Genomic DNA, 24,169 nt, shown 5'->3' on the forward strand with positions numbered 1-24,169 from the left:
TAGCAATTGTGAAGTTCTTATGGTGCTGGGGTAGGACACAGAAAATAGTTCAGCTCCTGCTCCTTTCGAGAGCTTGTATGTGACTACAGGAAAATTGCTAACCATGACCATGAGCTGCAGGAATTTGGTAACACTGGGTGCCTATTTAGCTCTTGGTCTTTCTGACCATGTCCAAGCTTTCAGTTGAGAATCCAAATAAAGGAGTGCTGGTGCCTGGCACCCTGACCCTGTTTGTCCATCCTTATGGCTGCTTGCGGGCAGGCTGATGCTTGTGTTGCTGCCTTTGTGCTGGGTCCTGAGCCAAGTCCTCATACCTGACAGCGTCAGAGATGCTGCTCTCAGAGGAGAACAGTGCTGCCTCCTTATCTGCACCACGCAAGCCACCAGCCCTCCAAGGGCTCAGTTTAGGAGGCTTTTGAGATGTTTTAAACGTAATATGGCTATATAACTTTTAGGTGGTGGTCAAAACCACTATTTCAATTGCTGAGGTGAGTAGCTCGAGAGAGGACGCCTTCAACACCGGAGCGGGGAGGAGATCAGTGTCCAGGAGCCTCAACTCAGAGAGGCCAGAGCCACCGAGGGAGCCTCAAGTCCTCGACAGGGCTCGCCCAGGAGCCGGCAGCTCAGCTGACGCGGGCAGCTGACTCACAGGGGGCGGAGCCAGCAGGGGCGGCACCAGCCCTGACTGGGTAAAAACCTGCCCTTGGGAGCGCGAGGAACAGGGCGGGCAAACAGGGCGGGTCGAGGCAGTTTGTGAGGGCAGGCGAGCGGGATGGTGAGTACTCGCTGTATGACCACAGCCCGCTCTGGGAGCTCTGCTCTGGCTGCCCCGGCGGTGGCCAGCGTAGGCACCCAGACAGAGCCGATGAGAGGGGAGGCTGCAGTGCAATGCTCAGAGTGTAGAGAGTGCCTGCACTGGTCTCCTGAGGGAACGGTGCCCAATGGGCAGGGCTGCACTCGGTGCTCCCTGGTGGAGGTCCTCCTGCAGCAGGTGGCTGAGCTGCGGGATGCTGTTAATAGGCTGCAAGATGTCAGGGAAGCTGAGAGGAAGCAGGACTGCCTCCTCCAGGCCCAAACTGTGCAGGGGCCTCAAGCGTCCCCTGCAGCTCATGGAGGAGTGGAGGAGGCTGTCAACCCAGGAAGCTGGGAAATAGTAACAACAAAAAACAACAAAAAAAAAAAAAGAGGAAGAGGACAATTAAAAATAAGGGGCTTCCTCCTAAAGCTGTTGTCCCCACCCAGAACCGCTTTGCTGTCCTGCAGGGTGCAAAGAAGGAAGGGCACTTGCACCAGAAACAAGCAGCTGGTGCACCAGTAAAGAAGCTCACTACTGGTGCTGCCAGGAAAAAGAGGCGGGTCAGAGTGGTAGGGGACTCTACTTTGAAAGGGACAGAGGCACCCATCTGTCGGCCTGACCCGGTCTCAAGGGAGGTGTGTTGCCTACCTGAGGCACAGATCAGGGATGTTGCAAAGAGGCTGGCTGCTCTAGTGAGTCCCACGGACTATTACCCACTTCTAGTGATCCATGTGGGTGCTAGTGATGTTGATAGCAGTAGCCTGGAGAACATGAAGAAGGACTATAGAGTCCTGGGAGAGGTGGTTAGGAGCTCTGGAGCTCAGATTGTCTTTTCATCAATTCTCCAGGATAAGGGGAGTACCTTAAAAAGGCTCGGAGGACTGGCCAGGTTAATAAATGGTTAGAAGGGTGATGCCATAGTCAGGGGTTTGGGTATCTTGAACACGGGACCCAAGTTAGTAGGCCAGCTCTGCTGGGGGCTGGTGGAGCCAATCTGGCAAAGAAGGGGAAGATGGGCTTTGGTAGGACCCTTGCCAGGCTGGTCAAAGATGCTTTAAACTAGATGTGTTGGGGGAGAGGGAAATCATTCCATCCCATCACACCCAGTCAGTTGCCAGCACCTACAATAAATGCTTGGAGCAATGTAGAGATATTAGAGCCGCTCCAGCCAATGAGCTGGCTTCATTTGGAGCTCGGCTCAGGTGCCTCTATACAAACGCCCGTAGCATGGGAAACAAACAAGAGGAATTAGAGATGTGTGCACGTCGACGGGAGTATGATATAATAGGCATCACAGAAACATGGTGGGATGGCTCCTATGACTGGAGTGTTGGAATGGAAGGTTACAGGCTCTTTAGAAAAGACAGGCCTGGAAGGTGGGGTGGGAGTGTTGCTATTTATGTTAGGGATAGGCTGGAGAATATGGAACTCTGTCTGGGGACAGGTGAGCAGTCAACAGAGAGTTTGTGGGTCAGGGTTAAAGGGAGAAGAGCTATGGGGGACATTACTGTGGGGATCTGTTACAGACCGCCTGATCAAGAGGAATCTGTGGACGAAGTGCTCTATAGGCAGATAGGAACAGCCTCACGCTCACAGGCCCTTGTTCTCATGGGGGACTTCAACCACCCTGACATCTGTTGGAGTGAAGGTACGGCCCGGCACAAGCAATCCAGGAGGTTCCTCGATTGTGTGGAAGACAATTTCCTTCTGCAAGTAATAGAGCAGCCGACAAGGAGAGGTGCCATGCTTGACCTCGTGCTCACCAACAGGGAAGGGCTCGCTGGAAATGTGACACTCCAGGGCAGCCTTGGCTGCAGCGACCACGAGATGGTCGAATTCGAGATCCTCGGGACAGTGAGAAGAGCGTGCAGCAAACTCACTGCCCTGGACTTCAAGAGAGCAGACTTTGGCCTCTTCAGGAACCTGCTCAGTAAGGTTCCATGGGATACAGCCCTAGAGGGCAGGGGGCCCAAGACTGTTGGTTGTTATTCAAGGATCACCTGCTCCAAGCTCAGGAGTGTTGCATCCCAACTAGAAGGAAGTGCAGCAGGAGGGCCAGGAGACCTCCTTGGATAGATAAGGAGCTGCTCAGGAAAATTCAGAGGGAAAAAGAGGCTTATAGAAGGTGGAAGCAGGGACAGGCGGCCTGGGAAGAATACAGGGATGTTGTCCAGGAAGCTAGGGACCAGGTGAGGAAGGCTAAGGCCCAGTTAGAATTGAACTTGACTAGGGATGTTAAGGATAACAGGAAGGGATTCTATAGGTACGTAGCGAGTAAAAGACAGACTAGGGACAACGTAGGCCCCCTCTGGAAGATATTGGGAGAACTGGCTACCCAGGATTTGGAGAAGGCTGAGGTTCTTAATGACTTCTTTGCCTCAGTCTTCACTGGCAAAGGCTCTGACTGCACCACCCAAGTCTTGGAAGGCGAACGCAGGGACTGTGAGAATGAAGACCCTAGGCCCACTGTGAGAAGGGATCTGGTTCGAGACCATCTTAAAAACCTAAACGTACACAAGTCCATGGGACCTGATGAAATCCATCCGTGGGTCCTGAAGGAGCTGGCGAATGAAGTTGCTAAGCCACTGGCCATCATATTTGAAAAATCATGGCAGTCAGGTGAAGTTCCCGACAACTGGAAAAAGGGAAGTATAACCCCCATTTTCAAGAAGGGGAAAAACCCAGGGAATTACAGACCAGTCAGTCTCACCTCTGTGCCTGGCAAACTCTTGCAGCAGATTCTCCTGGAAGGCATGCTAAGGCACATGAAAAACAACAAGGTGGCTGGTGACAGCCAGCATGGCTTCACTAAGGGGAAATCCTGCCTGACCAATCTGGTGGCCTTCTATGATGGGGCTACGGAACTGATGGACAGGGGCAGAGCAGTTGACGTCATCTACCTGGACTTGTGCAAAGTGTTTGACACAGTCCCACACGACATCCTTGTCTCTAAATTGGAGAGACATCAATTTGATGGGTGGACCACTCAGTGGATAAAGAACTGGCTGGATGGCCGCACGCAAAGAGTTGTGCTCAATGGCTCGATGTGTCCAGCTGGAGAACGGTAACGAGTGGTGTCCCTCAGAGATCGGTGTTGGGACCGGTCTTGTTCAACATCTTTGTTGGTGACATGAACAGTGGGATTGAGTGCGCCCTCAGCAAGTTTGCCGATGACACCAAGCTGTGTGGTTCAGTTGATACGCTGGAGGGAAGGGATGCCATCCAGAGGGACCTTGACACGCTTGTGAGGTGGGCTGATGCCAACCTTATGAAGTTTAACCATGCCAAGTGCAAGGTCCTACACCTGGGCAGGGGCAATCCCAGGCACAGCTACAGGTTGGGCAAAGAAGAGATTCAGAGCAGCCCTGCAGAGAAGGACTTGGGGGTGTTGGTCGATGAGAAGCTTAACATAAGCTGACTTCAGTGTGCACTTGCAGCCCAGAAAGCCAACTGTATCCTGGGCTGCATCAAGAGGAGCGTGACCAGCAGGTCAAAGGAGGTGATCCTGCCCCTCTACTCTGCTCTCCTGAGACCTCACTTGGAGTATTGTGTGCAGTTCTGGTGTCCTCAACATAAAAAGGACATGGAACTGTTGGAACAAGTCCAGAGGAGGGCCACGAGGATGATCAGGGGACTGGAGCACCTCCTGTATGAAGATAGGCTGAGAAAGTTGGGTCTGTTCAGCCTGGAGAAGAGAAGGCTGCGTGGAGACCTCATAGCAGCCTTCCAGTAACTGAAGGGGGCCTACAAGGATGCTGAGGAGGGACTATTCATCAGGGACTGTAGTGACAGGACAAGGGGTAACGGGTTCAAACTTAAACAGGGGAAGTTTAGATTGGATATAAGGAAGAAATTCTTTGCTGAGAGGGTGGTGAGGCACTGGAATGGGTTGCCCAGGGAGGCTGTGAATGCTCCATCCTTGGCAGTGTTCAAAATCAGGTTGAATGAGGCCTTGAGTGGCATGGTTTAGTGTGAGGTGTCCCCACCCATGGCAGGGGGGTTGGAACTTGATGATCTTAAGGTCCTTTCCAACCCTAACTATTCTATGATTCTATGAAAACTGGCCCCAAATGGCTTTTTGTAATTGTAGATGAAACAGAATTGTGTGGCTGGGCTGAGCCATAGAAAGCAGAAAAAGGTGGGTCTGGAGACCAGGGCAGACTTTTTGTTTTTGCTGCTATTAGCAAAACTGGTGTCAGTTCTTCCTCAAAAATGAATGATATTCTTTCTCCGTGTCTTCACCTCTTCCTTGAGGGCAGCAACAGCAGCAGCAGCAGCCACACTGGCTCTCCAGGAGTCTCATGTGCACCAAAGAGGTTTAGTAATGCTCTGTCCAGATTGTTACACTGAGGAGTTTCCTCCCACGGGTGATGCACGCACTGTGCCTAAGCCTAAGTGCTCCTGCTCACCGGAGAGGGAGGCTTTGTCCCATCTGAAGGGCTGCCACCGTTATTCCCAGGCATGACTGACTAGGCTGTGTTTGTGCAAAACTGACATCCACCTGCATTTTAGCCAAGGAGGGTTGCTGGCATGTTAGCCTTTCTCTAGGACACAGTGGGATTTGAAGACCTTGGGGCTGTTGCTTGCGTATCACCATGACTGACAACAGCTTTATACTGAACCTGGGGCTGAGGACTCAGGTCAGTGCAGTGGTGCAGTTTGGCTAGGTACAGACCAGAATGTCTCCAGCTCAGTCCCGTCCCATTTGTGGTGTCTCACAGGTCCAACAGCTGTAGAAACTTTTTGTAATCACTAGTTTAAGAAGATATATCTCTGGATACATCCAGGGAGTAGATCTGTTGAGGAAGCAGGTGCCGGTTTCCCATAGTTACTTCTAAGAGCCAAATTGTGCTTTAGTGCTGATTTTTAGTTTTAAGGCAATATTGAGAATTTAAAAACCCTTCTTTATTTTTTTTTTTTTTTAATTTTTTATTTGATCCAGCTGGAGCTTGTACTTCCTCTTTAACTTTTCCTTTTATTATTTAAAATCCTTAATTATCCGAGACAAAATTGGTAAGGAAATCTGCAGCATCTAGGGATTCCACAGAGCTCTCTCTATAAACACTCAGGCTATTCACTGTTGCCAAATAGACATGTGCCAGCTCTGAAACACCCACCCACTCCCTCCTTCTGCCGCAGCAAACTAATAAGCACATTGATTACATTCATTTAAAGAAAAACACTGCTCTTTTAATCTTTACATTCCGCGTGCTGTAGATTTCTGATTATGAGAGATATCCTGTTTATCACACATCATGTGGTGAAAAAGCTACTTGACACACCTCAACGCATTAGCTATTTTAAAAGAATATTTTATAGGGTACCATAAGTGGTAGTAGGAGATAATTATCATTTCCTGCAAGCTGTTGTTCACGAGATGAACGAGAGGTCTCTTAAATGTGGGTTTTGTAAAGGTCCCTTAAATGCCTTCAATCCCCCCAAACAAAAATGTTCATACGCAGTTTCTCTCTTCCTTCCCTCTCCTCTCCTCCCTCTCCCCCTCAACTCTGGGCGAACTTTGTCATAATGATATGAGACAACCACATGATGCCTATTTCGTTGCTCTGTAGAAATCAGTCGTTAAGAATGACAATTGCATAGTTATATATAGGTGCATATGTAAATATATATGTGTATAGATATAAATGCAAATACAAAATCATATGTATGTGTTGAACATGCCTTGATAAAACACATAGTGCGTATTTAAGCCAAACTTGAAACCCACCTTTATTAAAGAGTTGAACACCTTCTTTTAAACAGTTCGTAACATCCCAAGTCAGGTGCAAAATCCTTCTGAAATGTCCCATGCAGGTATATGGATGTACGTACATAGACAAGCCTGCCTGCCTCTAGCTGACCCTTGTGGAAGTTCCCCACAAACCCCACGGCCACAGAGCAGGCCACCGGTGCTCCCTGGAGTCTGCCCCCAGCCAGGTCTCCTGGAGGTGCTGGTGCAGGGAAGGGAGGCAGGGAGGTCCCCATTGGGGCAGCTGAGGCTGATTACAGCTTCTGAGCAGCTCAGAAATAAGCCACAAACTCATATCAGAGCTATGGGAAACCTCCCTTGAAATCCTCCTATGGCCTTTTGAGTTCATAGAATCTCAGAATCACAGAATGGGCTGGGTTGGAAGGGACCTTAAAGCTCATCCAGTTTCAACCCCCCTGCCATGGGCAGGGACACTTTTCACTAGACCAGGTTGCTCAAAGCCCTGTCCAACCTGGTCTTGAACACTGCCAGGGATGGGGCAGCCACAGCTTCTCTGGGCAACCTGTGCCAGTGCCTCAGCACCCTCATAGTAAAGAACTTCATCCTTGTATCTAATCTAAATCTCTCCTCTTCCAGTTTAAGGCCATTCTCCCTTGTCCTGTCACCACATGCCCTTGTAAAAAGTCCCTTTCCACATTTCTTGTAGGCCCCTTTAGGTACTAGAAGACTGTTATAAGGTGCCTGCTCATATTTCCCAGTAGAAGCAGGTCTCCTCAGTTACAAATTCATTTTGCTAGTTACCTTTAACACAATTATTTATTATGGGTCAAAAAATGGATACTCCAAAAAAAGCATTTTTTCCCCTTTGCTCTGTTGCCCTAACGTAGGTTGAATCTTTCAGTTAAACCTAGCTAAAGATAGGTATAAGAATAAAACTGTTTGGGTTTTTTTATACCATGTGTGCAATCTCCACAGCTATTCTAGTAGACTTTTAAAGGCGGCATTTACTGAGAATTCTTCCTAATATTTTGACTGCTAACCATGTTTTTTCCCCTTAGAATAGCTTTTTTAATGGAACAATTCAGACAAAGCACTATCATCATATCATAATGTACTGTGACAAGAACTGTTCAGCTTTATGTTTTGGCACTTAATATATTCTCAGCTCTTCACTGTGTCTGGAAAGGGTGACTTTCATTGTAGAGAAGTAGCTAGAAAAAATTCTGTAGTAAGAGATCCAGGACAATTGGTAGCAAATCTTCTCTTGCTGTTTTACAATTGGTTTACAATTGTTTTTAACCCGCGTGTGCTTCTATCTGGCATCTTCCAACAGAAGTAGCAGGCACCAGCTGAAGACTCCTGTGATTCACAACTTTAAAGTTTCTATAGACATTCCAAGATCAAGTAGAGATCACCTCTGTCCTTGAAAGTAGGGACCAACCAGCTCGCACAGAAACCCTAAATATACAGAAATAATGGCTCAGAGGGCTTCTGGTTGTTTGCTTCCAGAAACTTAATTGTGGTGGTGTCCGAATATGAACTACATTGCTATGGGCTTGGATATATGTCACAAATAAGGAACTTGTACAAGTAAAGAATACCCTGGATTTTCAAGTGCTGATGTGAAGCCCTCTGTAGGGCTCAGCAGAAATTGTAAAAGCATTTCTCTGCAGCGAAAGGACTTGGAAATAATTAAAAATATAATTTTTTTGCTATAGAAGCTTGTTCCTCTTGCCACGTATTTTTGTTGTCGTTCCAGTTGAGACTTTCTGCTGTAGTGATCCTTACAGGAAGCATTCCCAAAAGGCCTGAAACCTTTCAGATCTTATTGCTTATATGTTTTCTTTTCTTGACAGAACAGTATGAAATAGTTGACCTTGCCCAGAGCAATATCATTAAAGCTAAACAAGACAACACTTGTACTGTGTCTTGGTCAGGAGCTGTCTAAAGCACTCTCTGAGTTCCTGTGGAACAAGAAAAGAAATTACAGGCAATTGAAATACATGTGATGACAGCCAAATAATGTTTCTTATTTTAACATGAATTCATGGGTATATTAATACACATGTTTAAAATGAAGAAATTGAGTGGTTTATGGCTAAGAAGCTCATCTTGAAACTTTAAATCGTACAATAAATGAAATTCAGACTTAGATATTTTGAAGAGCCTTTGTTTTGAGGATCCACTAACATGCTCTGGGCTAACATCTGTGTTTTATCAGATGGCCAGCCGAGGTATGTCAGGATGTTTTATCCCTCATGTCAAATGTTGGAAAGCAGACACAGCCCTACTGACATTAGCTACCAACTAGCGACTGCACTTCAATCCGAGTGAACAGAGAGCCCGTAAGGGCTAGGAAAGGCCAGTGGGGAAGGCGACTACACAGCAGTTTCTGGACTGAACACAAGAAGACAAAAATGAATTTTTGGTAGGCAATAAATCTCTTCCTTTTTTTCTTTACTCATGAAGGAGCTTGGCATGTTTTAGATGTAGGTCCCACTCATGCAGCCTTTGTGTCCACATGCTTAATTAGGCAAATATTTTAAAGTCATTGCTCTCTTCACCTTCTTCTTCCCAGCGCCCCTGTCTAAGTGCTTCAGGGGCTTATGCAAGCACTGCTTCTGTCACAATGCTTGTGCCATCCAGTGACTTAGTGCATTCTAACTCCCAGTTTAAGGAGTGAGATGCTGCAACCTGTTCACGAAACCATGCAAACAGCATGGGCAATACCCTACTTTGGGCAGAGTTTTCCTTGCCTACCCATTAGCTAGGTGTAGGTCTTTTATTTCGAGGAATAGGAATACCTTTGTGCTTGCACAGGCTGGGTAGAGCTGAGGAAGGCGAATAGCCTCATAAACAGGATTATTCTCCTTTCTGGATCACCTTTTCCCATGACGTACTGGCTGTTATGCATTTTTCCCTCACCATCAGAGCTTTACTATGCTAGAGTGCCATTCACAGCACCCTTCCCATCCTAGAGATTGTAGTCAACACAGATGGCTCTTTGTCGCTAACTATACGTGAGTGCTAAATTGAATGTGAGCTCTTGTCTAATATTTAACAAAGCACATTGAGTTAATGACTAATGTTTCATTACTGCAGGAAGCTTTTAGTACCAAAAGGTTAAGTGGTTCATTTGAATATTGCCCAAGTATCTTTGCCCTGTCAGGGTTGGTTTTTTCCCCCTAAAGTTAATTTGCTATTGTTTGTGATCATGTCTGACAAGTGGTGGGTAAAAGCAAAAGCAGGTTATGGGAGTCCGTTTCCATGACATAAATTCACTGGTATTTAGCAAGCTGGATTTTACTTGGCTGAGCATTTAATTTGCATGGACCCTTATTTGGGGTGAAAAGATGGTTTTCAGCATAGGCCTTTTTCTGCTGGGAATTATTTGCATCAGAGGGAAAGGGATTGATTGGGGGTAGGAAGTGAAGAGAAAAGCGGACAAAGTGAATGGAGCCAGAAAAGGTTACCAGAGCTACCAGAAGAGACTTGCTATGCATTCACACAGGTAGAGGCTTAGGAATTACTACATATAAAATTGCAGTGGTGTAAAGCACCATGGAATCAATTTTCTGCTACACTAACATTAATGATATAAACTGCTTGTGACATGTGGTCATAAAAATGGAAAAATGTATATTTCTAAGACAAAACCCCCTCCATAATACTTTGGTTATGCTGAACTCTGTTCTTTTAACAAGTTTTGTCAGTGAAAAGCAGATTTCTAGTAAAGTACTTCACATCTTTTCCAGTTTAGTTTGTAGGGAAGGGGAACCCACCCCATCCGGCTTTGCTGTTTGCCAGGATGGGAGCAGTTTGTGAAGTTGGCGTCTGAACCCTGCAGGAAAAACACGACTGTTGCAATTAAATCAGCCTTTCTTTTTCTGCATTGCCACTGTAGTGACTTTACCACCCTACAGCAGAGTGTAACGCTAAATGTTCACCTGTGGCTTTATAGCACTAGCATTTTTAGCACAACTGCTTCTCAGGTCTGTGTGCTCCAGTTGCCTTTTGAGTAGATTTGGATACTTTTTGCTCTGAATCTTCAATTCAAAATCTTTTCTGCTTTTGATTAATGATAACCCCCTATAGCTTCACCTCTCTGGAAGAGAGATCCAGCTTAGTACAGCAATGCTAATACCAAGAGGAAAAGCAATCAGAGAGGCTTTGCTTTCAACTAGTTCATTATTACAGTTTCTGTATCAACTCTTTCAACTGGGCAAGTTTCTTTCGTCTAAATGTCTTTTAAAGCTCTAAAAGTTGAAGGAACCCTTGGAAGCCACTAACACTTCCCTTGCGCAAAAGCAGACTCTGAGCTTTGCAATGTGATCCACCCCTTAACCTTACGCTCACTGAAAATAGGGAATTTCTCAGTGCTGAATCGCTATGTAGGGTTACTTCCTGTAATCTGTTTCCATGAATTTACCTCTCTGGGATCTGAATCAATTTAATGCTCTTCCCAGAGTCTTTCTGTTTTGAAAGTCCCCTACTTCTGTCTTGCTGTAGATGCTGTTTTCTGGCACTTCTGGGTGTACCTGAAGTTTGCTAAATCTCTGAATTTTGGCTGCTTCCACACCTAGGATGTTGATAAAATAAACTCAAAATCTTAAAAAGAAAATTTAAAGGACCAATGTGCCAGTGCAATTCACTTTCAAAATTAAACCAAATGGACTACTTTGGCTGAACACTTGTGACAGCAGAGGTTTCTAATGAAGAGTGTGAAAGGTGTGAACATCCAGAACAGACACAGCTTGTTTAGTCCAGGCTAGAGACACATATATCACCTGTTCAAGATAGACAGAACTTGCTCCTCAAGAGAGCCTTCAACTTATAAGTAACTGTCAAAGAACAGCAGGGAAAGTGTCCTAATGTGAGTTATTATCAAGGGAAAAGGGGTCTCAAGACACTGCTGTGAAACATACCTTCTATGTATCACAGTATCACAGTATGTTAGAGATTGGAAGGGACCTCAAAAGATCATCTAGTCCAATCCCCCTGCTGGAGCAGGAACACCTAGATAAGGTTACACAGGAATGTGTCCAGGCGGGTTTTGAATGTCTCCAGAGAAGGAGACTCCACAACCTCCCTGGGCAGCCTGTTCCAGTGTTCTGTCACCCTCACTGAGAAGAAGTTTCTTCTCAAGTTTAAGTGGAACCTCTTGTGTTCCAGTTTATACCCATTACCCCTTGTCTTATCATTGTTAGCCATTGAGAAGAGCCTGGCTCCATCCTCATGACTCTCCCCCTTTATATATTTATATACACTAATAAGGTCCCCCCGCAGTCTCCTCTTCTCCAAACTATAGAGACCCAGCTCCCTCAGCCTTTCCTCATAAGGGAGATGCTCCACTCCCTTAATCATCTTAGTTGCCCTGCGCTGGACTCTCTCCAGCAGGTCCCTGTCCTTCTTGAACTGAGGGGCCCAGAACTGGACACAATATTCCAGATGCGGTCTCACCAGGGCAGAGTAGAGGGGAAGGAGGACCTCTCTCGACCTACTGACCACCCCCCTTCTAATACACCCCAGGATGCCATTGGCCTTCTTGGCCACAAGGGCACAGTGTTGGCTCATGGTCATCCTGCCATCCACTAGGACCCCCAGGTCCCTCTCCCCTACACTACTCTCTAACAGGTCGTTCCCCAACCTATACTGGAACCTGGGGTTGTTCCTGCCCAGATGCAGGACTCTGCACTTTCCCTTGTTATATTTCATCAAGTTTCTCCCTGCCCAACTCTCCAGCCTGTCCAGGTCCCGCTGGATGGCAGCACAGCCTTCTGGCGTGTCAGCCACTCCTCCCAGCTTAGTGTCATCAGCAAACTTGCTGACAGTACACTCAATTCCCTCATCTAAATCATTGATGAATATATTAAATAATACTGGTCCCAGTACTGACCCTTGAGGCACTCCACTAGATACAGGCCTCCAACTGGACTCCGTCCCATAGACTACAACTCTCTGGCTTCTGTCCTTCAGCCAGTTCGCAGTCCATCTCACTACCTGATCATCCAGGCCACACTTCCTCAGTTTAGCTATGAGGATGCTGTGGGAGACTGTGTCAAATGCTTTGCTGAAGTCAAGGTAGACCACATCCACCGCTCTGCCATCATCCATCCACAATGTTATTCCTCATAAAAGGCTAGGAGGTTGGTCAAGCATGACTTCCCCTTGGTAAAGCCATGTTGACTGCCTCTCATAACCCTCTTATCCTTGACATGCCTTAAGATGGCATCAAGGATAAGGTGTTCCATCACTTTTCCAGGGATGGAGGTGAGGCTGACCGGTCTATAGTTACCCGGGTCCTCCTTCTTGCCCTTTTTGAAGACTGGAATGACATTTGCTTTCCTCCAGTCCTCAGGCACCTCTCCCGTTTCCCAAGACTTGGTAAAGATGATGGAGAGTGGTCTAGCAATGACTTCCGACAGTTCCCTCAGCATCCGCGGGTGCATCCCATCTGGACCCATGGATTTATGGATGTCCAGATTGCTCAACTGGTCCCTAACCCATTCCTCATGGACTAAGGCAATGTAAATCTAAGTAGGCTTCAGTGGTAGTCTGGGATGGATTTAGCTTCTCCAGTGCTAAAGTTGCAGGTTCTCAACTCTTATGCCATCAAAAGGCTACAACTCCAGGTCCACTTATGTTTTCTTTCTCAGCTTCAATTACTGCATAGGTGCAATAGCCATTATATGTGGCAGGTGCCAGGCATTTTCAAGGTGTTAAAACTGTCTTATAATGACTTTCCCACCCCAGTTTTGTTTTGCTGTGGCATGTGTTGGGTTCATAAGGTATTGTGAATACAGAAGCCTTGTCCTTGCCTGTGTAGAAGCTCATAGGAACTGCCAGCATCTCCACCCCATTCTCCAGAACACAGCACTAGCTGCCTAATAACCTCTCACAAAGCCCAGGGGCCTGTGAGTGGTGACCCCCACCATCTCTCAGATAGTCAGAATGATACACTGGCTGGCTAACACTGCACCCCACAGCAGGTCAAGTCTCAGTCACATTCTGAAGAACTAAAAGCAGTTTGGTCAGTAATTGGCTATAGAGGCCTAAATCCCAAACTTATCTAACGTATAAATGCAGCAAGCTGCCTTAAACTGCTAACCTCAGCGTAAAGACAACACAGACTGGTTTGGGTTGGAAGAGACACACAAAGCTCATCTAGTTCCAATGCCCCTGCCATGGGCAGAGACACCTTCTATTACCAGGTTATTCAAAGCCCCATCCCATATCCTTATTTTCATGCTCATCATGACCCTGCCAATTGTTTTTGCAAGAAGGAAACTGAAAAAGGTCAGTGACAAAGTGAAGCTATCATGTCAGTGCTCACAAGGCTGGCTAGCACTCCTTTGCCTACTGTTTTCAACACTGCAGTCATGCTTAGTTTTCCACAGACACATGTCTAGCTGTAACCCACCGAGTTTTGTCTCTTACCATATGCTTCTCCCTTTTAAGCACAGCATTTCCTATAGGAACTGTGCCTAGTGTTTGCTTCTAATTACTTGATTTCAGTGGTCTTTCCTGGTAGCAGGAGATGGACTGGGCTGCTGTAGGCAATGGTGCTACCTGGTGCTCACGGGGCAGGGCTAGCTGGGCTGGCAGGTACCAGGTATTGCTTTTGCTGCTGTGCTGCCAGACCAGCACCCTGCTTCCTCACTAGCTTCAGCAGATGTGCATGATTAATGGATTATTTACCTTTTGCTGCCTGATTATTATCTTTTCTGCATCTAACCTTTTCACTTTTACAAATTTATTTTGACTTTGAAATTCTGGGGATTCCACATATAACCTTTATGTTTATTGGTGAAGCTGCTATTATTAGCCTGTTTTCCCCCCTTTCTAATTCTAGAGTTTAATTATATTTTTCCTTCTGCCTTTTGGTACAGGTGCAGTAATTAAATGGCATTAAGTCTGTTTCATGATCATTAAGTAGGCTCGTTATTGTCCTTTTTGTATATATTTGAAGTTGTGAATAAGTCACCTCTCTAATAAATCTGCTGAGCTAAACTCTGATGTGCCACTGATAGTAATGCTATGGTTGTACAAAGAAATGTCTTGAGTTGGGTTTAGTCCCTGACCCTTTCCAGCAACCACCTGAGAGAGGCTGGAGGGAAAAGAGATCCGCTGCATTTGAGAGTGCAGAATAAGACTTGCAGGTGGAATAAGCCGAAGAGAGAAGAGGTGAGGAGGAGAGCAGCAGGACAGAGATTTCGTTTGACTCTTAAGGGGACCTTCCCAAAGCCCCAGGGCATGTGGGGAATGGCATCTGACCTTCCGCCAGAAAGGTTCTAAGCGCTGGGTGGGCACTGGGGGATACTTGCATCATCTTTTTTTCCCTCCTCTCTGTCCTTCCTCTTCTTTCACCTTGGCTTTTGTTCCTTTCCCCATTCTGCCAGCCCCCTCCAGAATTGTCTTCGGATTTTTTTATGCCATTTCTGTAATTTGCCTGCTAAAGCACATTGTGCTGATTCTTTCCTTAGTCTTCTAGTGGATACTGTCCCGGTTTTGGCTGGGATAGAGTTATTTTTCTTCCTAGAAGCTGACAGTGCTATGTTTTGGATTTAGAGTGAGAACAACATGGATTTAGTGCAAGAACAGTGCTAATAACACACCCATGTTTTATTTGTTGCTAAGTAGTGCTTAACGCTACCAAGGACTTCTCAGTCTCATGCTCTGCCAGTGATGAGGGGCACAGGAAGCTGAGAGGGAGCAGAGACAGGACACCTGACCCAAAGCAGCCAAAGGGGTATTCCATACCACAGCAAGTCATGCCCAGTATATAAATTGGGCAGAATCACCCGGAAGAGCAGATCACTGCTCAGGTTGGGCTGGGTATTGGTCGGTGGGTGGTGAGCAATTGTATTGTGCATCATTTGGGGTTCTTGGGTTTTATTTCTCTTTTTGTTGACCCCATTTTCATTAGAATCATTATTATATTTTATTTAGGTTATTAAACTGTTCTTATCTTAACCCATGGGGTTTTTATCGTTCTTTTTTGATCTTCCTCCCCGTCGTACCTGGGGTAAGGGGCAGTGAGTGAGAGGCTGAGTGGTACTGAGTTGTCAGCAAGAGCACCTCCACCATTGTTTCACTGGCAAATCATGACAGTATTCAAAGAGAAATGAGGTCCTCTTCTCTCAGATATTACAAGGAACTGGGAAAAAAGCATTCCCAGTGCTCCCACAGCAGGTGGACAGTTGTGTAAAGCAATGGCAGGTAATGATGCATAAAATGAGCCTATCAAAGTTGCTAGGTGTTTTATGATTTCCATTGCTGGGACTACCTAAAAAAGACGTAAGTTTTCTGTGATGGGTCTGACCCCACACTAGGGAGCACACAATGCTTGGGTACCATGTTATACCAGACTTAAAGTATCTAGGTAAGACATGAAAAAACATAGATAATGCTTATCTTTTCCTCCAGCTCCCACACCTTACCTCCACCACAGATGAAGGTCAGTCTGACAAAACTGAGCAACTCACAGCCTGCAAAATTTATTGCCCAAAACTGGCCTGAACTTCACTCTCAAAATACTAGGTAAAAAAAATCCATAAAACAAAAAAGGTTTTCTTCTTCAGGACAATGCCATGAAATGAAGAGAACAGCCCAAACAGGTCAGACAGCTTTAGTGTTTCGATGTTATGTTGGTGATATGAAAGAAACGAGAAAGCTCAGCTCTAGTTGTCGCCTCTATTACGGAACATTACTGGCTATTCTGTCTGCCAGAATCTGCCAGGGTTTTAGACTAGATCCAGAGGGCCTTGGACATAAGAAATGAGGAATGGCCCAGCTCTCTGCACATCTGTCAAATATCTATTGTGCTCTGGTCTGCGGTTTTGGAGATGAGGAAAAATGAAAATGAAGTTAAAGATATCTCCCAAATATTATTCCTGCAAAAATAGTTCAGCAAGTAAGCACTGTCAGTCCTCAACCGCTTGCAAACCTTTAAAGCATTCTCCCTGCCTAACTCCTGAGTTTTTTCCATTTTAAAATTGTTCTAGCCCATTATTTCCTGAAGCCCGATTTTTGCATTCAGATCCCTCTTGATGCTTTTCAGAGTATTTGCTTTGAAAAAGGCTTTGGCAGATCTTTCTGGCTGCCTTTGAATTCTGTCATGGCATGGCTTCAATCAAGAAAGTCTTTCCACAGGGAGGAAGGTTATCAGCACAAGTGATTATATGTACAAAACACTACACACACTTGTAAGTGACTTGATATCAGGCAGATGAAAAAATCCAAAGTGTAGGGTATGAAGGTATCATTCATGAATAGCAGCTTAACAAAAGACTTCTTTCTTCCTCTGGGATTGAGATTTCTTTAGTCTGTAGTTTTTAGTTTTGACCATCACATTTCTGTGGCCATTCAGTATTACAGAATAAGCAACTGCTGACAGAAACACTCCTGGCATGCTGACTGGAGTATCTAGCGGGGATGTACTGAGAAGCTGCTATTCACAGAATCACAGAATAGTTAGGGCTGGAAAGGGCTTTTGGGAAGGTTCTGAAGGAGGAACACTAAACCTGCTTGACAAATCAGTGTGTCACAAAAGGCCACAGAGACGCTTTGAAGTAAGACATGACAAGTTAAAACCTAGAGATGAATGAGATGAGCACAGAAATGAAAACCTTCTTTCTGCTTTGCAAATATAAATCCCCAGTGCATAACATTATTTAAAAAAGCAGATTCAAATCCACCCTGTGCTCCTCCCTCCCCATGTCCAACTGCTTGTGGTTCAAGTAGAAAAACTCATGCTTCTATCAAACTCTGGCAGCTTTCTGGCATGAGTTTGCAGAGTAACCTTGTATATTACAGGGACTAAAGGGACTGAATCATCTTTGCATGCCATGTGAGACTTCCAGACAGATATAAAGAACTTGCATTTATTTGAATATACTTTACCAAGTCAGAGAAGCACCAAGCAGACACTCTTGAAGCTGTCATCAGTAGGTTGTTACTTTACAGAAATTGCCTGTTTATTCAGCCCTTCTGCAATAGCTGAGAAAAAAACATGAACAATTTTTCCAAGACAGATGCACCTTTTAGCCCAGTCTTGTGGATGCTTAAGCAATACATTCCTGTGGCAAAGAGCTGACCTGAAGACATTGGGACCCTTTCCAATCTGATTTCAAGCTTGTCAGCACTGTCAACTAGACACAAGACAACTAACCTGACACAGGCTGACCCCGCTTCAAGTTGGGCTTGGACAATGCTGCCTCTGGAGAATCTAGCCAGCCTAAGTTCTAAGGAAGGATTTTAACACACATTGGGATGGTCATGTCCTACTCAATGCAAGTGCCACATTGACAAAGGCAGTATCTTCAGGGGGTTCTTGGCAATTACAGGCAATGGTAATGTTGTTCATGACAGCTATTGGATTTTTAGGGCACTATTAGTATCAGCCTTGTTACCTACTGAAAACCTACTGTGCTCAGCCATCGGCTTTCTGTTGGCAACCCTGGCCTCTTTGACCCTGTGCTGTCCTGCAGCTATGGTTGCTGCAATGAAATGGACCTTCGGGGCTCATTCCTGCCAAAACTCAGCTATGCCTTATTGATTATTTGTCTTGGAAGAAGCTGCCATCTGGATGATTAGCATGAACCATTTTCTAACCACTGTCTAAAGGCAAAACTAACTGAAATCCCACAGTGCCGAAGCCACAACTGTCAAGTTGGTTTTTTCCTTCCTTCTCTTTTTAATACTTTGTGTTGCCTTTCCTCCACTGACTGCACAGATGGTTGGAGAAATGCAAACCAGGGCTCTCTCCAAGGGTGTATGTCCTGCTAGCTGAGCTATGGAAGTGATGTTTGTTGCAGTGATGTTTTTAGTTCTTCTTAGCATCATGCTGCACTCCAAGCTTTGCATCCTGAACACCCTTTGTAAGTGTCCTGAGCACCCCCAAATGTGCCCACAGCCTTTTCTTCAGCCAAAGAAACAAACTGGACCTGGTAGGGCTGTAGAAACCTTGCCAAGTGAACACAGACCTGAACTTCAAACAAGAGCTCTTCACTATAGCTCCCACTCTGTTGGATTTTTATCCTGCCAGTTCCCCAGGTACGCAGTGCACAACCTGCCTTTGGTATCCAGGAGATGACCACAGCATTGCCAATACTTATGACGCATTTACTTCTCTCAAGTACCAGCCCATGCTCTTAGATCAACACCAGCCCTGTTTCACAGTCTTCCCCTCAAAATGTTTTAGCACTTCTGTTTGCATTGCTCCAGGATGCCCATGCACCCGTTACTAATTAGACCTCTCATGTAACTGTCTGCTTTAATCATGGAACGGATTGCTTCAGCTGCAACAGAGACAGATCAAGACCTTTCAAATCTGTAACACAGCCACTGTAAATCTGTAAAACCCCAGATCTGGTCAAGGAAGAGGTAAACCAAAGTAAGAGTTCTTCCCCAAAGTAAAACTCCTTAGTTCCTAAGCACACCTGTTTATCTTGCTTAATTCAGCCTTTCCATCTGACCACCTCTGTCAGTCACCCAAAGGGATCCTCTAATTACCACTGAAGAATCTTTCTCCTTCACTTGGCCATGCACATCCCAGGGTTTATACACCTAGGAATGAATGACAGAAACATAATTAAAAGATTTTTTTATTAAAAATCAACATATTTATACATTTGTACATTCCACATACTGCTGCATATGTTCACCAACATAACCATTAAGTCAGAAAGCATTAACGCTAAAAACTTCCATCTGAACAAATTTACTGCAGGGGAACTTCAGTTTTGTAATCAATCAGACATTACAGAATGTCATTAACTTCTTTTCCCTTTAAAAGTAGCAGCACTTTTAATTATCAGTGTTCACAAGGCATAAGCCCAAAGTGTTTTACAGCAAGAGAAAAATTAATTAGTAAATACAGGCAAGAGGAGAAGAGCTCACAATGGAAATGTGTTCACTGCTGCTTATTATAAACAGCAGGATGTTAATAAAATGCTTAGAGCTGAATAGAGACTGCAGCAAATGGGAAAGGACAACAGAATAAAAGATTGCTTCTTGATACAATAGTATAAAATAAAGTATTTTTTAATGTCATTCAGGATAAAAGTCCTGCAAAGCACAGGCATTGTTATAAAGATTCAGCAGTCTGGATAATGCTTGTGTGTTCCAACACATAATGAAGGTCTGGAAGAACATACGTATACTCCATCCTTACCACCACCTTTCCACAGTTGGACATCAGTAGGGTTTCATGTAGTTGACGTAATAAAGCGACATTTTATTGAAGACAGATGTACTCAGGAGTCCACCCAGAAGATTTAAACCCACGTCACTTAAGTGCTCAAAGAGTGACATTTATTAGGTAACAAAGGTTGGGAAGCTTTTGGAAACTGGAAGCAGGGGGAAATCAAGAGAGAGGTTCTCATCGTAACCCAGACTCCAGTGCAGACCTGATCCACCACAGTATGGGCTGCCTGAAGAAGTCAGTTCAGAGGCTGCTGTGGTGCTCTCTGTGTAACAAAACCCAACCGCTTATTTTCTCCACACTTTGAGTATTCTGGGCAATTTTTTCTCATTAGTAATTTTCCTTTTTTGACTTAGTGGGAAAACTGCAAATGATGAGATATACACAGCACAGGTAATTTTTATGTAAGGAAGCGTGGAGATACGAAAAGGATTTAACAAGTGCTTTTCATATGTAGCAGCAACTGTTAATGAAGAACGCTAAAAAAGTCAGAGCTGCAGTAGTTCTGTAATTAGAGGTTACATGTTAAGCAAACATTCCTTAACATCTGCAAAAGCATCTGTGTGAGACTAATCTCATTTATCATGTCCTGAATCACAGACACCGTCACATTAAAACAAAAAAAATCTGCATTACTGTTTTGTTTTTCACACTTTTGAAGTTGGAGGAGCCTCTTATGGGGAGAAAAAAAATTAAATGTGAGAGATGAATTACAAACACAATTTAGCAAGAGCTAAATTAAGAAGAAATAGTCTGTCAGAATCTCCTCTCTCTAAAGGCAGGTTTAAGACACCACATTTCCTAAATGGAGAGAAAAAGATTGCATCACATTGGAACTCCCAGAACCCATTTGATTTCCAAACTAGAAGGACGGTGAAAGAAAGATTCCTCTTTCCTGCCTCTCCTCCTCTATGTATACAGTCAGCAATTAATAACTGGATTACCACTCATTCCCTCCTTGCTGCTGCAGCCATACAAAGAACTTACCACAGTAGCAATGCTGTGCCAGGACTTCAGGTACATACAACGAGAAAGAGCAAACCAACAGTGCCTAAATGAAAGGAGGAATGAACTCAGGTTCTCCAATACGAGGTTCTCCTACCCAAAAGGCATGTTGTAATTGCCCTACGTAAGGAAATTTGAATGCAGACCTTTCATAAATTTCCTGGTGATAAAGTACAGCATCCCATGCCACTCTGCTGAAGGCTGATATCTCTTCTGGTCGAGTATCATTCCAATTGCTCAAGTGCTGTATGCACACTTGGAAGAGCATCTTCCATCTGCCACCATCCTGCTGAGCAATTTGCTCTACCTCAGGCTCACATGTGGGCTTTATCTTTTTGTTACCATAGGACTTCCATATTAATTCATCCGAATGAGTTCTAGTATGAAATGTAACAAAGAAATGGGTAACGATGCACGCATCAAATGTCAGTGTTTTTCTAGTCCACATTTCTGGTGGGCTAAAAGAATTAAATCCTCCAACTTTAACATTTATCACCCTTTTGGTCATCTATGATTGCAAGTATGCTACCTTGCATGACTGTGATTTCCGTATGTTTTGTATGTACAATTATTGTTACTGCAGGATTTTTGCCAAAATACAAATCTGAAAAATGTTGAATATTAATAAAGAATTGTCTAATCTTTTACAGACATACCTTTTCATGCAACAACAATTACAATGTTACGATGTGGCCTGGAATGGTATGATCTCTATTCCATTGCAACACTAGTTGACAAGACTAAGTTCATCACTACCTAGTGGCTAGAATTAGTCTTAACCACGGAGAGTGGTCTTTGGTTTAGTACTTCCTTATTAGATAGCTGAAGAGCAGACTGAGGATGCATGCAGCAAAAGAAAGTATTTCTACTGTATGCTACTGCACACAAAAGGCTTATCAGATCTTTGTAAAATCATTTCCTCTCTATCAGGATTTTGAGGACAGGGGACTACAAATTTGCCTGTCATCATTGCCCACTGCATACACGACGTTTGAAAACCATGAATACAAGAGACAGAAGAATTTGCTCATACCAGTGCTGCAGGAGAATTTGTCTTTTTTGAAGGTGCATTTCACTAAACATTTCTTACACATCTTAGTAGAAAGCACTAATATTCCTTACTTGGATTTTATGTAATTTTTTAAAACCCAACACAACAACTACACTTTTCTAATTTCAAACTCAATAAAGAGAATGATCCAAAGGTGTTTTGCTTCAACAGAGAAGTGGATTTTTTTTTCCCTTGGATGTAGTCTGGCTGCCTTTTCGTGAGGGCAGCACTATGCTTACCAAGCTGTTTCATAAGCCAACCTTTCTGTAACAGGAGACCTCTTCTAAAACTGCATCTAGAAGATACGTCATTTTGCTGAAAGTCTCCACTCTGATTTGGAATGCTGAAACAGGGAGCAACTGTACTAAGTCAGCTGCATGCTAGTCAGTATTTATTAGAGTATTTATGCTTGGTATTTATTAGAGCTTTGCAGGATTAAAATAAATGCTTTGACTTTGAAATACTTTTATTTAAAGTCACCGTTTTTTAACCTCTCTTGTAGGAAGCTGCTTCTTTTAAACTGATTGCTTTAAAATGGTTAAATAGCAATGTCAATACTTATCAGGGAAGTTAAGGTGGCTTTGTTGTTATTCGAAAAACTTCTGTTTACAGGATGTTTTGCAGAACATAACAAATCCAGTACCTCTGTAACTCACCTTTGCAGATTTCTTCCCAATTATACTTTCTTTCCATTATTCTGATTGCACAAAGTCATCCTCAAGTTATAAAAACCTGTTCTTGTGGAGTTCCCATCTGCCTAAGTTATGTTATAGCAAACATTTAGCACATAATCTGTACACTTATCTATCAGGCACATCTTTAGCCTCGAAAGAAACTCTAGAATGATATAAGATCAATTTATTCAACTGTATGTACAGTATATTTGCATATTAATAAATAAATCAATATTAAAGTTAAGGTCTCTTCCCCCATATAAAAGTGACTACAATTTGACCAGATAATCTGACCTCTTTTTATCTTCTAAGCACAGCTGCGTCACTGAGGCTATTAGTTTCCACTTAGTTTTTTTTTTTTACAGTAACTGTAGGAGTAGAAACCTAATGGACCAGTGCTTACATTTAAATCCTATATAGCAGAGGAGAGAGGGGAAGTACTGAAAAGTGCATCAAAAGCCAACGATTTGTAGAGCAAAAATCAAGTTCATAATGTGATCCTGGGGAAGAAAATCCAGCCCAAAAGAGGACATGCTGCAGCGAATGTTATAACCAATGCACATTTTTGTCTTGATAGTAAGCTGCATGATGCCAGTCTTTTCACATAATGTTCCAAGAATCCCAACTCCAATAGATGCCATCTCCACCTCTACAAACTTATCAACACCACGTTCAGTGCGAAGTGACATTTCTTAAAATAACTGTTTGCCTTGTCTCCATAACATTCACCCTTACTGTGAAGAGAAGGCTCATTTTCTTTAATTGTTTATTACTATATACAGAACAGCCTATATATGCACCTCTCCATTTCTGGTAGTGAATTTTCTTCTATCTACATTCATGAGAAATTAAAAAGATAAGTGGTGATATTTCATATTTACTGGAAGTTTTCCCATTAACCCAAAGACTAGGTGTTCATCTTGATTTATACTTAAAGTAGCTGCACTTTGTTCTTTTTTCCAACCCACTTTCAATGGGGTGTAAGTCCTGGGAACCACTAGGACCAGAACATATTTCAAGTCTGATTGCTGGAGCTGGAAGAGTGATGAGTCATGTTTGAATTCGGATGTTTGTTTGCAGCACAGTGTGTGTGCACCATACTCCCATTTGGGTATCTTACAAAGACAGGCTCGCAGAAAGTATTTTGGCACACCTGACAGACCTTTTTGTCCGAAAGAAGAATTGGAGTTCCTCTTTGTTTAACCTAAAAAGAGGGAAAAAAACATCCAAACATGAGTCTAACAAGGAAGGAAGGGAAATTATAATGGTATGTGATTTCATCTGTACCAAATGGTCAAACATGGTCAATGATAAAGGTAGCAGGAAAAGACAGCTTGAACTATTTAACTTGAATTCAGTTTCCATATTCATATTAATTCATTTTCATGCTTTCTCTTATGCATTGCTTTTTTGTTTTTCCCTTGTTTTTCTTCTTTGTTTAATAAAGAAAAGCATTCACACATTTAATGCAACTGCAAACCTGAGGCAGCTTCCTAAACAAGGTCACAGGACAGCTCCACACAAACTCAGCACTGATGCACTTTTATTCCAGACAGATTCTGCCGGATATACCATTGTTTAAATGGATTTAAGAATTTGCTGGGAGCTTTAAACAACACAGTTCTAGCTAGGAACATAAGAAAGTTTCATAAGTAAATTCATCACTAACAAAAGCTACTAACAAGTAGCTGAGTAAACTTTGTTGTAAGTTTTTACAGGTCTCAATCCT

The 24,169-nt window shown here is 43.9% G+C and overlaps 1 protein-coding gene across 4 annotated transcripts in view; it reads right to left on the reverse strand.

The window, feature by feature from the left end:
* Nucleotides 1-18,596: 18,596 nt before the first annotated feature.
* The window catches only part of TGFBRAP1 (transforming growth factor beta receptor associated protein 1), a 36,925-nt gene continuing 31,352 nt past the window's right edge, over nt 18,597-24,169 (reverse strand). Inside the window, exons 12-14 of one of the 4 annotated variants that reach the window (XR_013956492.1) lie at nt 20,862-23,644; nt 20,698-20,761; nt 18,597-19,073 (exon numbers count right to left, since the gene is read on the reverse strand). Coding sequence is in view for 3 of the 4 variants with exons in the window: in XM_080614328.1 (XP_080470454.1) it covers nt 23,456-23,644 (189 nt within the window). In the remaining variant the exon portion in view is untranslated. The other 3 variants (XM_080614330.1, XM_080614329.1, XM_080614328.1) reach the window with 3 other exon arrangements.

Source organism: Psittacula echo, assembly GCF_963264785.1.
Source record: "Psittacula echo genome assembly, chromosome: 3".
Lineage (NCBI taxonomy): Eukaryota > Metazoa > Chordata > Aves > Psittaciformes > Psittacidae > Psittacula > Psittacula echo.